Raw genomic sequence first — 17194 nt, 5'->3', positions numbered from 1 at the left:
ATAACTCAAACTCTTATGCATTTTCGATATTGTGCATTTAACGAACTGAATGACCAAAAATTATTATGCAATCGTAACCTCTACCTCTCCACCAGGCATCTCATTAGTTCGTTTTTGTATCGATCACCATCGGCGACTGGCCGAGTTTGAAAACAAGCATGACACATTTCGTTTTGCGTTAATAAAAGCACTTATTGTATCCCCGAGGCGAAAGTATATGTCAATAGATTCATCGGTAAGTATAATATTCTTTTAACGGAATGTTGGAGTCAATGGTGGGTGAGGGCGTGTTGCGGGAGAGCTAATCTGGCTCTGTTTTAATTAATTCTTCGGCGAGGCTCTATGACAAAGGAAACTGGTTTGACAAGATTTTCTCTGTGTTTCCTCGAGTCTGTATGTGGGGAGTGATACAACCTCTCTGCCGTCTGTGCGAGTTGCAGCTGACACTTTCTCCGCGATGAGGTGAGCGGCGGCGCTTGGCGGCGCTTGGCGGCCCTCGGTAGCTGACGGCGCGGTGGCGCGCTCTCGGTAGCTGACGGCGCGGTGGCGCGCTCTCGTAGCTGACGGCGCGGTGGCGCGCTCTCGTAGCTGACGGCGCGGTGGCGCGCTCTCGTAGCTGACGGCGCGGTGGCGCGCTCTCGTAGCTGACGGCGCGGTGGCGCGCTCTCGTAGCTGACGGCGCGGTGGCGCGCTCTCGTAGCTGACGGCGCGGTGGCGCGCTCTCGTAGCTGACGGCGCGGTGGCGCGCTCTCGTAGCTGACGGCGCGGTGGCGCGCTCTCGTAGCTGACGGCGCGGTGGCGCGCTCTCGTAGCTGACGGCGCGGTGGCGCGCTCTCGTAGCTGACGGCGCGGTGGCGCGCTCTCGTAGCTGACGGCGCGGTGGCGCGCTCTCGTAGCTGACGGCGCGGTGGCGCGCTCTCGTAGCTGACGGCGCGGTGGCGCGCTCTCGTAGCTGACGGCGCGGTGGCGCGCTCTCGTAGCTGACGGCGCGGTGGCGCGCTCTCGTAGCTGACGGCGCGGTGGCGCGCTCTCGTAGCTGACGGCGCGGTGGCGCGCTCTCGTAGCTGACGGCGCGGTGGCGCGCTCTCGTAGCTGACGGCGCGGTGGCGCGCTCTTTCTCTCCACTGCTGGATGACGAGTCGGTTCTCGTTGGTTGTCGCTCTGGCGATGAACGATGCTTTCGCTCGTTGCTGATATTGACGTTGGGTTGAAGTTGTTGGCTCGAGAGTGATAGCTGGAATCTCCGTCCGTTTCACTCGCAGCTCGGCGGCTCAGTGTAGTAATTCTTCTTAGGTGGTGCAGACCTCGGCTTGTAGCAGCACGTCGCTACCTCGCGATTCTCGTCATGCTGGATGACGAAAGCTTCTTGACGATCTGTGGTGGAGTTGAAGCCCTGGCGATGTGTGGTGGGGGGCCAGGCCCCTGACGAAGTGAGTTGAATGGATTTTTCCCCGGCTTATGTTGAGAAAATGCCCTCCGTTTCCCGAGTTGTTCAAAGTCTGTCATAAAACCTTCCTGTGTGTGTGTGTTCGTCCGTGTGTTTCGCTTGCGTGTTTGTCCGTGTTTATTAGCTCTGAAGACACAGCTGTTGTCGTTCTGGAAGGGGGGGGGGCTCGTGACGGCGCCAACGAAGTTATACATTAGCCAGACCGATGATTCGCGTCGAGTTATATATATAAAAGAGATATTCGAATCCATGTTTTTGTTACTGAATAATATTTGTCGCGACAACCTACGCGTTAAGCGAGCTTAATTATTTCCGCCCTCGCTCGGGGATCATATCTTTTGTCTCACACAGCTTAAGTTGTTTTGGTTTGGAAGTTGAAATGCGACTTATTCCATTATGCCCCAGTTAAGCCGAAACCGTGTTCCCGATGTTTCATCGTGACCCGATCTCTCATGGAGATGTTATTCCTTGCGTGTGCAATTTTTGCTGTCCGTGTTGTGGGAAGACAAAGACGGTTGTTTCCACGGTGGAAGCGCCCGGCGCATGCGCTTATTTATTTATTTCTGAGAGCGTGTTAATTTCCTTTGAGCCATTGCCCGGGAGTTTTATTGGTGTCATTTCCCGGCTTGGTGCCTGCGTGTGGAGATCCTCTCGGAAAGACAAAGACGGTCGTGTTGCTGCTGTTGTTTTCAGGGGGTTGTTGTGTTTGGTTAATTTTGAGAGCCTTATTCACCGTTAGCTCCTAGGATATTCACTTTAATTCCGTACTTATTATTTGACTTCTTGTGATTATTTAATCTGCTATCCCGGCTAAGAATTTTGTTTTGGAGCGAAATATATGCCATAATTGTTCTTCGATGCTTCGGCCCGGCCGTGTAGAAATTCTATAAAGGTAAATAATGTCAGTATTTAATTAACAATGATGGGTCGCGATTCTGGTGCAGACTGTAGTCTGATTTTCAATTGTAGTGAGGATGGATACTGTTTGCTTACTTCATGGCTAAGTTGTACTAGTTTGTCTAACATGGTTCAAAACCCGTTTGTGTTTTTTGTTAATGTTGTTCCTTTGTTAAGAATATAATTATATATTTCGTGGCCTGGTTTTGTACTTATAAAAGGGTTTTTTTTCCTTTACGAACGGATGTTTCTTCCAGAACCCCCCCGGCTACCATTCCCCCCTCCCTTGTTCCTCTTGTGTGAAATTCGGGGAGTTTTTTTATGATCTTGATTACCCTTCTTTCATGCCCTCTTTCCTTTGAAATGAGGTGTGCGCACATCTGTGTTAGTGTGTGGGGGCCTCTGTGGGAGTGTGGGGGCGTGTCCGTTCTCACGTTGCCCCGTGTCTATTAAAAAAACGATATTATCTATGTTGGCAGAATAATTCTTAAAAAAAAAATAATTTTAAAATTAAAAAGGGGGGCATATATCCAACAGGGGGTGCCACCCTGAGCTAGAGAGCGACAGAGGGAGCCGGACCGTTGAGAAGCCGAGTTCCCCCCCCCGGACCCCAGGTGAGCGGTTGGGGGGTTCTTCCAGAGCCCCCTGGAAGGTTCCAGAAAGGGGGCGGTACCGGGGGTGGAGAGTCCCCGAGGGGTGGGTATAAAAGACGGACCTCAGGACGGCTCAGGGCAGTGCTCTGAAGACGAAGATAGAAGACCAGCTCGGCTAGGACCCTGGGACCGCTGGACCCGACGTCCTTTAATGGGTCGGGGCCGAGCACGGACCAGTGGTCGGGACCCGCACCTTGGCTGGGTCGGGTCAGTTAAGCCTCCTTCAGGTCACCCTTAGCCGGAGGACTAAGAGCCCGCAGCCCCAGTGATAGGGCAAGTCAGCCCGGAGGCCATATCTCCCCAGGTAGTGGGAGTAAGGGGGCTTCCTGTTAAATAATTACAATAAACCGTGTTGCCCTGGAGACGTTGTCTAGAGACAACGTCTCCAGTCTCCGTGGAACCCACTACACCAGTATTCAGTATTAAAAAATGAACAAGTATAACCCGTAAAAACAAAGTTTTTCACTATACATATTTTATATGCGTGGCGGCTAGAGTCCTCTCGTACTCTGGCTTGAGATGGCTGCCACCTATGGGTCAGATGATTGCATAGCAGCATTAAGCAATTGGTAATTAAATATAATATTTTTGTCCTAAAAAGTGTAAAATTTTGGAACAAAATTTTCACGAACATTAATTGTCACGCACAACGAGTCTGTGTGCAAAATGTCAGCTCGATTGGATCACGGGAAGTGGATTAAAAAACGACCAAAAGATTTGCACGGTCCTAAGCAAGCAAACAAGTGAACTTAATATAAAGGATTTAAAAATAAGAAGAGGTGTTAGCCTCTCTGCCGCTGTATGCGCATTGTTGAGACTTTTATTTCGAAGAGAGATCTCTAGTGCTGGGTCTGCTGTAAACACAAGCTTTGATGAGTTAAATTGTCCCATCGCAGCCTTTTGGTTGCCTGCACATCCGTCACCCAGAACGGACCATTGAACATAGAAACGACTCAATGCCGGATTTACAACTACGAAGGGAGGCATCGTTCGCAGCGATGATACACTCCGCTGTTCCCAAAGCAATTATGTGGCTCATTAACCACCTCGGTGTACAATTGCAGTTGTTGCTCTCTATCAGCATCAACGACACAAACAAGACAGAACGCTGTTGGTAGTCAGAGCCCAGACTCAGACATGCCGTGTCCTCATACATTCGCGCCCCTGGCAAATTGTTCAAACTGGGCGTCACACACACCCACACTGCTTCACACCCACACTGCTACACACCCACACAACACTGCCAGAAAAAAGACTAAGATCCCCCGTATAACCTTAACAGACTGTAGGGAAAAGTGCTGTTAGCAAGCACCTATGAAAGCCGGCACGCCCGGCCACTTTTGTTTCCCTAGTGGCGATGTTTACACCGCACCAGATACTAATTTGTGGTTGAGTCGACCTAGGGGAGGCCCAGGACCGGTGCAGCGCGCGAACCACTACATCACTACACGCACACTGCCACATACCCCTACTGCTACACACACCCATACTGCTACACACACCCATACACACTGAGACACACCCATACACACTGACACAAACACCCATACTGCTACACACCCATACTACTACACACACTCATACACACTGAGACACACTCATACACACTGCCACACACACCCATACTACTACGCACACCCATACACACTTGGACACACCCATACACACTGACACAAACACCCATACTGCTACACACACCCATAGACACTGAGACACACCCATACACACTGCCACACACCCCCATACTACACACACCCATAAACACTGAGACACACCCAACAACAACAACAACAGCCATTTTCCACGAAGTGGCGGTGACGTCACCACGACGCTTGTGCCAGGCCATGTGCACCTTGAGGCCACGTGAAGTGTCGAACGCCCGCTGGCATGAGGTCACGGGGCAGACCCAGGTGCCACGGGTCGACTGACTGAGATGACCGAGATGACTGGCTGATGCACCACCTGTGCCCCCTACTGTGCCAACTTGCTGTGCTTTAGCCACCCGGCGCTCTGCACGTTGTTGTGAGCGTCGCCCCTCCGCCCTCCGTTGTTGCTGGAGGGCGACTGCCTCAACTGCCCAGTAGCGTCCTTAACGAGCCTCCTCCACAGAGGCCGATCTTGACACCGCTGGTACCAGTCATCGGCAAGTCCACTCAGCTCCACGTCCTCCTGTACCACATCACTCCATCTCTTCCCTAGCCCGTGCCGCGCCCGTTTAGCCCCCTCGATCCGGCCGAACAAAAGCGGTGGCTGGGCATGCGGGCTACATGACCCAGCCAACGCAGCCTTGCCTGCCGGAGGAGCTCACCGATGGGACTTTGCCCAGATCTTTCAAGGATTTCTGAGCTCCTCACACAATCCAGCCTGGTTAAACCCAGGATGGATCGTAGGCAGGCCAGCCTAAATGCTTCCAACCGGCGAAGACACACCCATACACACTGCCACACACACCCATACTGCTACACACACTCACACACACTGAGACACACCTGTACACACTGAAACAAAGATCCCCCGTATAGCCTAAGGGGCCGTCCATAAATGACGTCACGCGATTTTGGACGATTTTTAACCCCCCCCCCCCTCATCACACGGCGTCACAAAAAGTCAGACCCCCTCTCAAATATGACGTCACAAAGCTCTGCCCCCCCCCTCCAAAAAATAGTTTTAACATGCTTCAAATCGCTTTAAACTATTGTCATTGTAGTGCGTATTTAATGTGGCGCTGCACTCTGATGTTGTAGGAGATAACATTTATTAAAAAGTCTATTTAATTAAGTAGAACGTGTTGTCTACATTTATTTAAAGTTGAGAATTTTGATGTGACGTCACATTTCTCACCCCCCCCCCCCCCTCGTTACACATCGTCATGAATGTCTGACCCCCCCCCCCCCTCCAGGTGCGTGACATCATATTTGAGGGGGGGTCTGACTTTTTGTGACGCCATGTGACGAAGGGGGGGGGGGGGTCAAAAATTGTCCTAAATCGCGTGACGTAATTTATGGACAGCGCCCTTACCAGACTGTTGGTGCAAGTGCTAATAGCAAGCACCTAACACCACTCCCAGCCGAATTTGTCTTTCCCGGGCTGATGTTTGCAAACAGTTTAAGGCCCAGATCCGGGCCCGATGTTAGCCGTGAACGGGAGTCGAACGCGCTTCGCCAAGTTGGTAGACTCAGTGCGCTAACCACCATACCACTCATTTGAGACGTCGAGGGGGCGCAGGACCGGTTCAGCTAATCGTCGCTCGCGTTGGCCGTGAGCGGGAATCGAACTCAGGTGGCCGGGATTTGCAGCGGCAGCGCACTGACCGCTGCGCCACCGCTCCCCAAATCGTCCTACTCAGGGCACCAACTTGCAGTTGTTTCGCCACTCAACGGCGGTGACGTCGCCACGGCGAACCGTGTTACGCTCGGAGCACTTCGAGGCGATCACGCGAAGACCCAGGTGCCTTGGGTTGACAGGTGCCTTGGGTTGACAGGTGCCTTGGGTTGACAGGTGCCTTGGGTTGACAGGTGCCTTGGGTTGACAGGTGCCTTGGGTTGACAGGTGCCGGACAGATGCACCGCCTGTGCTCCACGCCCTTACACACACACATAGCAATGGGCGTTTTCCACACACACACAAGACAAACTATCCCCCATCCCCACACCGTATAGCCTGAACAAACGTTTTGGACAAGCGCTTGTAGCAGAATAATAATCATTATTTATCCCGGACGAATCCGATGAGCGATGACGCACCTATGGACGGGTGGGTGACCAGTAGCCACGCCCGACCGCCTCTTTCTCCCCAGTGGAGACGTTTACACAGCTCAACAGGTACTCATTTGAGGCTGAGTAGACCTAGGGGAGGCTCAGGACCGGATCAAAAATCGTCGCTGGTGTTGGCCGTGAGCGGATCGCCGGGTTCGTAGCGCAGCGCTCTAACCACGATCGTTCCCCAGCCATACGCAACCACAACGGCCAGTCGACACTAAGTGGCGGGGACGTCAGCACGGAACCTGTGCCAGGCCACGTGCATCTCCATGCCATGTGAAGTGTCGAAGGCTCACTGCTGGCAGGAGGTCACGGGACAGACCCAGGTGCCATGGGGTTGACTGAGATGACCGGCGGATGCACCAGCTGTGCCCCCCTACTGTGCCAACTTGGTCAAATTTTATCCGCCCGGCGCTCCGTTCGTTGTTGTGAGCGTCGCTGCTCTGCCCTCCCCTAACCCCCTGTACACGGCTCTACGCACGCACCCCACCCACGCCCCGTACACGCGCTCAGGGCCACACCCAGACTCCGCTATAAATTCCTGCTCGACATCCGCCCACGCTCATTGCCCAAAGCACCGGGTGAACTCTGCCGATCTCATCATCTTCTCTTCGACGCGAGCTCTGCACATCCAAGTCCACCATGGTGAGAGATCAAATCGTTGCTTTTGCACCGCACACACGACAACAACAATAACAACAACCAAACTCCTGCGCTCAGTTCCACATTGCCCCTGCCACTATCACTCCTTTCGCACGATTATTGTATCCTGTGCTAATGTGTATTGAACGCCTCCGATTAGCACGGTTGGCTACGTACGGTGCGAAAGAAGTTCAACATACATGCGTATGTATCCTGTATGTATCAACCAGGAGCTTAACTGATTGTCCTGGACATGAAACTCTAATTTTTTAAATATTTTTATGTTATGGAACACGTTGCCCAACATGGATTTGCCAAGATGTGATTATCTAACCGAGTTTCTGGCGTGTAGCACGTGAGATGATGTTGATGATTTCGTTAACAGCACATTTTCAATAGCATGTAATTTCGGGAAGGCGCGCGTGTGTGTGTACATGCGATTGCGTAGGTTTAACGCGGATGTGCCTTAAGGCTGTCGGATGTGGGTTTTGTGGTTTTAGCTGTTGCACTTGGCCGAGATCATTCTTCACGAACATTAAAAAATATATATTGCCCAGGAAACGCGTGCGATGTGATCGAATCCCATCGCTTGTTCCTAAACCAGGGTGGTCGGTAAACCTGCGACTCGAGTACCGCATACGGCTTAAGAAATGACGCTTCATTACGTTGCTTATTAAGAAACCACCATCTCATATTCGCATGACATCGCGGCTGTTGAACTATTGTTTTTCTTTACCGAATAAAAAAATAATGTCGCTTCTCGTGATTTCGGTGTCCGGAGCTCTGGACTAACACAACGCGGCGATCGTTACTCGAGGATGCCGACACGCTAGGGGACACTGACAAAAAAATTCGCAAGCGTAGAATCGAGTCTACGCCCACTTAAGGGGGGATGGAAATGCGTCCCAGATGACAAATTCGCCGACCCGAACTGAGCCAGCCAGAGTGATGAAATATGGTCAAAGCGACCTCGCACCCTCTCCCCATGTCTGACACGGCACAGATGCGGCATTCATCCAGCAGTGGAAATGTGCCACTGCATGTGTAAAGACGCGGACGTTTTCTGCTCGAGGATGATCAAATCTGGAAACGACAAGAGACCCATAACGGAGCAATTGAGAAACCCCCCCCCCCCTCATCATCATAACTTAGGTCGGGAACTAGGTGAAAAGAGAGGAAGTTTGAGCCAAGGGGATAAGAGTGCATTGATTGGTCGAGAGCAGGGAGGTGACGTGGGCTAACAGCTTCCGAGCCACCACGGCAGGGCTGGGCAGTTTCTTCATCTGCGCACCTTGGTAGAGAGGTAAAGGCGCAGCCCTGCAATGTCTTGCGTTCGTCACTGCTGGTGGAAGGGTCTCCACTCGAGGGAGCTCTAGCGGTCCCCTCCTTGAAGGGTATTTTTTGTCTATTCCTCCACACTGTCGATACGTATTGGTAGAGGTGGGAGAGCACCCATGTTTTGACCCACCACACGCAATCTGTTGGTCGACTGCGTGTTTGTCGACATGCCTATTTGTACTGCTGGATGAGCAGAGGCAGGGCGGATTAATAATAACATTTTAACTGCGCATGTCGTACATTCAAAGATTTCCAAAGCCTCCTATTTTCGAGACATTCTTCCCAAGCATTTCGCAGCGACTCCCCAAATTAAAGTGACTCCAGACCAAACGTTTGCGCCACCGCTCGCCCATTCTGAATGTGGTCGTGGAGACTCTGTAACTCCCACCCGCCCCCCCATCGGTTGCGGTCATGGACGTCTCCCAACTTGCAAGTAAAAAAACTATTTTGGTTTTGCAAAAATGTGTTTTTTTTCAAGGAGGGTTTGAGCCTGGGTAGTGCTTGGATGGGGGGAGGGGACGGGGGGGGGCAGTGCATACAACGTGTGTGTACGCGTGGGCCTGCAGGATGCAACAGTGGCCAACGGTTGGATAACAGTTCGGCCAATCCACATCGACGTATCGTTTGCTTATATATTTAGTCCACACACACACATTACGTTTACTTGGTCTGAACTGAACGAATCTCCGGAAATTCTCAAGTTCAATCCACTCGTTTGCATTGGGTGGGTTTTCTGTGAGTTCTCCGGTTAACTCCCGCACGCCAAGCACTCGTTAACGCCACTGGCCAAACATCCCAATGCACAGGACCCTCCTGACCTCGTCTTGAGACTCGGCGAGGCTTTAAGGCTGGGTGAGGCTTTCCCTGCGTTAATCATTGCAAACGCCAGTTTAAATGTCACGTCCTTTTCAACAGTGGTTGGTCGAATGGTGTGCAGGGTGTCGAGGTGGTTAAGGTTATAAAATAAATCATCCATTGCATATATCCGACTCACTGGGAACTTGAGGCATAGGCGAATATGTGAAAAAGGTCGGATAAGTGAACATCTATAGAAAATGACAGTTACACCACCGTGCAAAATTTTTGCACTGGGTGTGGACACGAATGGTTAAGGCGGATATATGACGGTCTGATATTAGATGTGTGGCTATATTATATTATGAATGTATCCGTGGATTCCACAGCTATTGTGTGGACACAACACAAATCCAGTGGCTCGCTGCGTACAGTATTAAAGCAATTAATGTATTCATTTGCAGTGAACGCCTTTGTTAATCCATGATGTCTGACTCATGTGGAATGTCCGAACTGGCACGGAGCCGCGCCCACCACCCACCCACCCACCGTCTGACGCGGGACGACCCATCGAGCCCGCATGGAGCCGAGCGAATTGCTCGGCACCACGTTGGGTGGCAAATGTTACTCGTACCCACCATAGGTAGAATCAACCACGGGTGGAAATGCCTCTCGTTTATACCAGCTGTTTTATGGATTCCACCTATCTATTTTCATACTCTATAGATGTTTGGTATCGTATAAGTGTGTTATTTGTTCCGATATGCTACTCTAGAAAACCATACGATGATACCCGTTTACTGACATATCTATCACAAAAAAGCTACTACAGTCTTGCGATCTAGCGGTGAAATTATTCGGGAAAATGATAGTTAGAATCCCAAAGACCATTTATAAAACGGTCACGAAGGAATAAGAATGGAAGGCTATCCATTTAATATAATGATGGTGAGCCAGGCCGCCCTTGCGACTAGAGATGAGCTTCATCTCACCTGGCTAAACCGAGCAACCGAATGTAAGTGAACCAATGATTTACGATTCTCCTCCATGTCTCTCCCACCTCTCAGTCTCACCCGAAGCCATCTCCACTTGCAAAACAGATGAAGGAATTGGGGGACAAATTCCGGAGCTTGGACAAGGTAAGGACGTTTTCATCCTCCAACTAAATGCACCACGATCATCGTCATGGTCGTCGTCGTCATCCTAAAGTAGTCGGTGAAGTGTGCACCGACGGATGAGGCTGCCCCACAATCTGTACGGGAACATCGACAGTGGTGCTTGGCATCTTAAGACCAAACAGAGCTCTGACACATAAAAGTGGAATTTCCATGACCTGATCGGTCATCGACCAAGAGGTGGAATTGGTGTCGCCCAACACTTACTTGGCATATGGCATGCGAGATGATGGGGTGGCATAGATAACCCTTACATATAAAAAAAATGCGTCATTACAATGTTATTTCCATTTATATATTGGCATCGTGTCCTACAATTAAATGTCCATTTCTAACTCTGATGGCAGAGTGGTGACGCCCCATGTGCTGGGGAATGGCCCGTAGAAGGAAATGTCATAGAACAGCTTTTTAAATATCCCTTGCAGTGCCATTTTTTTAGGCACACACTCAGGGAATATAATGCCCCTTATACCCTGCGACAGAGAAACGTTTGTAACATGGCAGTACAACCATATTTCCTATAATTGTCAGCTGGCATTTATAAAGATGAGAAAAGGAGAACAAGAAATCGAATTCAAATCTAGATTTTTTTTGTTTTAGTGCAGTCGTTCGTGATGGTGCTACGACCATCAACTTCCTTCACATGCAATAACTCAGGTGTCGGTCTGGCTTTCTGAAACTAGAAAAACAAGACTGGCCTAAAGCTGCGGCAGATTAACTTATGGGTGCGGCCCGTCATTTTGCACGCTCAAAAAAAGTCTAGGTGCAGCCCTGCAATTCCTTGCTTACGTCACTGTGGGGGTGGAGGTAAATGGGGTGGTGGGGTCGGGGGCTCGGGTGACATTGCAGATATTGGGCAGGAATAAAGCGGCGGGAGGCAGCAGCAGCATCTGCGTGCAGACGCTTTCGCCGAGGGGATAGGACACAAGGTGGGCTGAATTTTAAAACCCGACATTGATTCAAAATCAGTCCCCCATGCTGCTGCCCAGGGGTATCATTACCCAGTTTTTTTAACTTGAGCAATCTATAGATCGTGCTCTTCACTAACCCTTGCTGACTGACCAGCATGGTGAAGTGTGGGCAAACGGTCCCTTTGAGCGATGCGGCATGGGGGAGGCCTTTGTCTAGCAGTGAATTAACCAAGGGCAAATACGAATGATAATTGTCAACGAAAGTTGGTTACGTGTTTAATGCACTACGTATGTGATCCATTGGCTCCTTCCCCCTGTCCACGGGGATTTGTCGTGAGGATGGGTGTGAAGTCGTAAAAAAAACGATTCAACGTTAACCACTCAGGGTAATCGATTATCCAGCACTCACAGATTAATTTTTCGCTCCCTCAACTGTCGGTCAGTCATCTCCTTGTCAATCTTCTATCGCCACTACAATGGGCGTTACAATTCCGATGAACTTCACCCCTTGATTCCTCCACTCATTTTGAGGGCTCCGTCCACCAGACTCGCCGTTTCATCTCATCCATACCGGGTTCAGCCACCACGCTGGCTGAATCAAAGCCCTTCTCTTTCTCAGAATCATAATATGTATTTTATTCATACTGGAGGAATCCGATGAGCTATCAAGCTCTTTGTCGCAGATGTCCAATAGGGGCGGGTAAGAACGTTACAAAAACATGATGGTAGTGCAACGTACAAGAAAGGTTAACAAATCACCCAAACAAACAAATAAAACGAAACCATCCCCATCCTACCAGGCACAGCCCACTGAGGTTTAACTTTTTTTTCAGAAGCGACCTGGCCACAAATGACAGCTCAACATAGTGGCCCATCATTTGGACATTTATAGCATCAAAATTATCTAAATAATCTCAACGCATGTTTCTGCTTCCTTCTCTTCGCATGACTCGAATGTGGAATTCCCTGCCATTGTCTATCCCCAGATCGTAGAAACTTGCTCAATTTGTGAATTATTTTTATCAACTTTGTGTTTTTTGTGCTTTTAGTTTGTTGCGCCCCACCCCCCCACCTCCGATTCGCACGGTTGGTCAACGGCGATGTCGCCCATTTGCAGGATGAATCTGGGTACTTGAGCAAGCTGGAGGTGCAGGAGGGACTCAAGAGCTTGGGGCTTCCCGAGAACTCCGTGGACGATTTCTTCCTTCAAAACGACCGGGGAAAGGACGAGAAGATCTCCTACCAGGGTGAGGCCACCGTGGCGGGCGATGTTGTCTGACGATACTCTATACAGGTGGACAGACTGGAATGAAGTAAACTTTTACAAGTTGTTCTGGAAGTTATTTCTGGACGGCTACATTTTTGGCGCATGCCTGTAGTCAAGACTATGCTACGGTAATAACGACAACAATTTTGAGTTTTGAGGCCATCGCAACGTTAGCGGGCGGCGGGGTGGGGGAAGCATTTGTGACCACATTTTAGTATTTAAGCCTAGGCCTACACACGTTTATCTCGACTTTTTAGAGTTTGTGTTGGGTTGGTGTTAATTTTGGTGAGAGTGGAAGACAAAAATGCTAGGGCCAGCATTTAAATGACCACTGTGGTTATAGGGCCACCACTTAGAGTTTGCATGTCTCTCTCCCCGTGGTCGTGTGGATTTTTTCTCCGGGTCCTACCAGTTTTTCCCTGCACATGTAGAAACATGCGTTTTAGTGTATTTGGCTACAAACGAGCTATATAGCTCACTGGGCCTTGCCTGGTAAAATGAAATAAAAATTAGTTCATGGCTAGTGTCTAATATGTTGCAATATAAAATAATGGCAGGGTCACAGATGTGGCATTTTTTGTAAATTGAAAGCCACAATTTGAGATCTCTGTATAGATACGGTGGGGGGGGGGGGGGCAGTCATAGGCAGAGGTGTGGACTCGAGTCATGTGACTTGGACTCGAGTCAGACTCGAGTCATGAATTTGATGACTTGCGACTCGACTTGGACTTGCATAACAATGACTTTGTCCCACCTATGAGATGTGGACTCGAGTCATGTGACTTGGACTCGAGTCAGACTCGAGTCATGAATTTGATGACTTGCGACTCGACTTGGACTTGCATAACAATGACTTTGTCCCACCTCTGGTCATAGGTAGAGGAGAAGAGGAAGGGGCCTTGAACAGAGACTGGGAGCCGACATTAGAGACGGCTGGGGGGAAGAACGTTCAGCCCTCGATGGCGGCAGCAGAGACGTGATTCGAGCGTTTCACCAAAAAATGTTGTTGCTGGAGCTGAGAGGACATGGAGCAGGGGTCGAGTCCATGGAGGATGCTGTAGACAATGAGGGGTGATCTCGTAAATGGTTTGAGACTGGATTTGATAGTCCGTGGGACGGATCGGGGTATTTTGATGTGGGTATGTTTTATGGGTGCAGGTGCAGAAGTCTAAGTGGTATAATTCCAGATTATTAGGAGTTTGGAGGGGATGGATTTTTTGAAATCTTTACAGAGAGGGATTTTGAGCAGGCAAGGCAACGGTGTGATGGAGACACGGATGGGGGGCTCGGTGGCAGACGGGCAAAGGAAATTGTAGATATGGCAGATAGTGCATGGCTGGAGGCAGGAGGTCCTGCAGAGTCTGGTTAGATTTGGGGCCAGAGCCAGTGTAATTGGCTGGTGTACTCTATTGCCTAACAATGTACATCATTGGTGTCAAGTGTGGTTTTTTACTCTTGTGATTCACATTTGCCTCGTGGCGTTCAACATGCCAACCCGCAGCTTCTTCCGTAATGGGTTAAGGTAATCGTTTCAAGGAATGAATGTAGGGCATGTCCTTCAGCGTATAGCCATGTAAGCAACTCACAAATGGTGGGTATTTGCTAAATAATTAATGGCTTCCTTGTATTGTTTGTAAATGCTTTTGTGTTTCCATTTGCAGAGTTTGTGGTGTACATGTCAAAGAAGAAGTGATGACAAGTCGGGATGACATGGAATCGCACGCTCACGCACACCACACTACAACATACATATACCAACACTGACAAAAAACAAAGACACACACACATTCCCTCATTATCACACCAACATACACAGTAACCCACATTCACGGCAACTCTCAAGCGTGCAGAAACACACCCGTATGGATACACATGTACACATTGACGTATAGAAATATAAACATACGCACACCAACACATGTACACACTCACACGCATACACACCAACACATATACACAGACTGAAATGCATACGCACACAAATCTAGATAAAACATTGCATACACACCAACACAGGGACAAAGACCTACCAACACATACACACGCATGTACCAGCATGTGCGTACACACACTGACATTGGCACTGATGCATCTCCTCTATTGACATTCCCACGGACGCATCCCATTCCTTGCCACCTACGTACTGAACAAGTGAATACATACGGAGGTGATTCTACAACCCTCACTAGGACTTCTCAAAAGCTGCCTTTTCATGGTGTTTCAGGTGAAATAACTTGACATAAATTGAAATAAAACAAATTGGTGTGAGATTCACGTGTGACCATCGATTCTTCTGTTATTATAACGCACAACATCGCCGTGGCCAACATCGACAGCCGCCATTCACCACCGAGTTTGCACCAAGCGCAAGAGCACTCGGTACATAACGTGCATCTAGCTTGGCACAGGTTCGAGTGTGGGAGGCTCGATGGCAGGTGATGGATGGATCGGACCCTGATCAACAGATGCTCTCTGATGGGACTACTGTGCTGTGCGCAGCAGTAGAGGCGCCGTGGTGGCGAGATGTTAACTACTTCGCCTGGTATACAGGAGGTCGGGTAGTACGCGGAAATGTTTCCTATCGGCGAAGTGGTCCACGGGCCAAAGAAAGACTGAGAAACAAGTGCCCTCAGAGAAGGTCTCGCGAAGTCTGGTCTGGTTAAACCCGAGAGGGACCGCGGGCGGACCAGCCGGAATGTGTCAAACTGGCGCTGCGGGTGTTCCTGTATCGGGGTTATTATTACACTCGGAATGTGAAGATTCGGTCAGACTCCCAAGAAATATTACGATTTGTGGTCACAATTTTGGTTTAATTTTTTTTTAAGTTTCTTGCTGTCTCGTTCATATTTTTTCAGTTTTTTGTATAGTTTTGTTTTCTCGATTACCTTAGATGCAGCACGAGTGTCTAATTTGCAAAGAATTTGATTAAATCTTAACACATACTTATTTTACACAATTTTCCTCTATAGCGAATATAATATTTGCATTTTTCTTTCGCATGATGGCAATGTGTTCGGGAGATAAATGTCGAGGTCTGCTAGCCAAGCGATGGCTTGAGCATCATTAAAATAATTATATAGCCTATGACCAAAGCAACTGGAACGTGTCCCATCTCGCCAGATCTCGGAAGGGACAATGCCCATTAATCAACAACAAAAAGCAACTTGTAATCTACATATGTTGTGGTCTATTACACGGGCCCCTTAAAAAAATGGAAAGTTTTAAAATCTGTTACACCACGTTCACCATCTATCAATGCAGACTCTGAAAACACTTGCACCGCCTGCTTCGTGAACAACCTTCGCAATTGTGGGTGCATGTGTAGTGACAGAGAAAGGTCACTACTGTGTCGGCCCGTACGAAGGCTGGGGGCCCCAAGGGGGTGCCTGGGGGGTCACGTGGTGGAGGGATCCGGACCCTCCCAGAGGTGGGGGAAGTGAGGCGTGTCCTGGGAAGGGAGGCGTGGCCTGAAGAGAGCCAGCCACGCCGGGGCGGAGCCAGCCACGCCAAACCAAATATAAGCGTGGTGTGAACGCAGAGCGAGGCAGCTGTTGTACTGTACTCCAAGGTGAAGACATCTTCGGTCGTCAAGTCCCGAGTCGTCGTCCTGGGCCAGGCAGGCCGTTGCCTGCCTGGTCCAGTCTGTGTCGTGTTCCAGAGTGTTAGTGAGTTGAGGAAGGTGGTCACCACCTCATGTAGAGTGTTATATTATTTACCGTTTAATAAATAGTGTTGCCTCCAAGTTGCGTGTGTGTGCACCTAATTTGAACCTACTACATTTGGTGTCAGAAGTTGGAAAAATAAATATTGCTAGGTGTTATCCTAGGGAAGTAAAATGGGCACACGAAAAACAAATATACAACTCACCTGGACGCCTTCGTACAACGGGGACGGTGTGACGACCATCCTTCGGACAGCCCCGGGGAAGGCAGCCCCGGTGACAGAGAGAGAGAGAGATGGCGCTGCACGCGGAGCGGCGGGACTGGCACCACACTGCTGCTTCGCCGCCATCGGGAATGGAGCGACGGAGCCGCGGGGAGAGGACACCATCGTCGCTGCGGGGGCTGGCAGGGGAGGCCCGGCCATGCGGGCCACGCGGTTCCCGCCATTTCGGCGGCTGGTCGGGGCGCGGTTCCCGCCAAAGCGCCGCTCCCGCCATTTCGGCGGCGGGAACGCCGCTCCTGCTGCTGAAATGCCGCTCCCGCCGACATCAACGCCTGCAGAGGGGGAGTTCCAGTCTTCAGCTCGAGCGCGAGAGGTGGATGGGTTCGCGAGAGGTGGATGGGTTCGCAAGAGCAGGCCGTGTTCACC

At 50.1% G+C, this 17194-nt stretch overlaps 1 protein-coding gene across 2 annotated transcripts; it reads left to right on the top strand.

Annotated features, from left to right (window-relative positions):
* Positions 1-369: 369 nt before the first annotated feature.
* Positions 370-15153, top strand: LOC144719013 (16 kDa calcium-binding protein-like). 2 transcript variants are annotated; one of them, XM_078594726.1, is made up of 5 exons: positions 370-462; positions 7269-7400; positions 10598-10669; positions 12734-12863; positions 14545-15153. In XM_078594726.1, exons 2-5 carry the CDS (start codon positions 7398-7400, stop codon positions 14574-14576), a joined length of 237 nt encoding a protein of 78 aa, XP_078450852.1. In that variant the 5' UTR covers positions 370-462; positions 7269-7397; the 3' UTR covers positions 14577-15153. The 2 variants fall into 2 exon arrangements, with proteins under 2 accessions (XP_078450852.1, XP_078450853.1); XM_078594727.1 differs by lacking the exon at positions 370-462 and adding an exon at positions 2863-2958.
* Positions 15154-17194: the final 2041 nt, after the last annotated feature.

Source organism: Lampetra planeri, chromosome 5, assembly GCF_965212315.1.
Source record: "Lampetra planeri chromosome 5, kcLamPlan1.2.h2, whole genome shotgun sequence".
NCBI lineage: Eukaryota > Metazoa > Chordata > Hyperoartia > Petromyzontiformes > Petromyzontidae > Lampetra > Lampetra planeri.
Note: the sequence above shows the minus strand (reverse complement) of the source record. Positions and strands in the feature narration are given on the sequence as shown.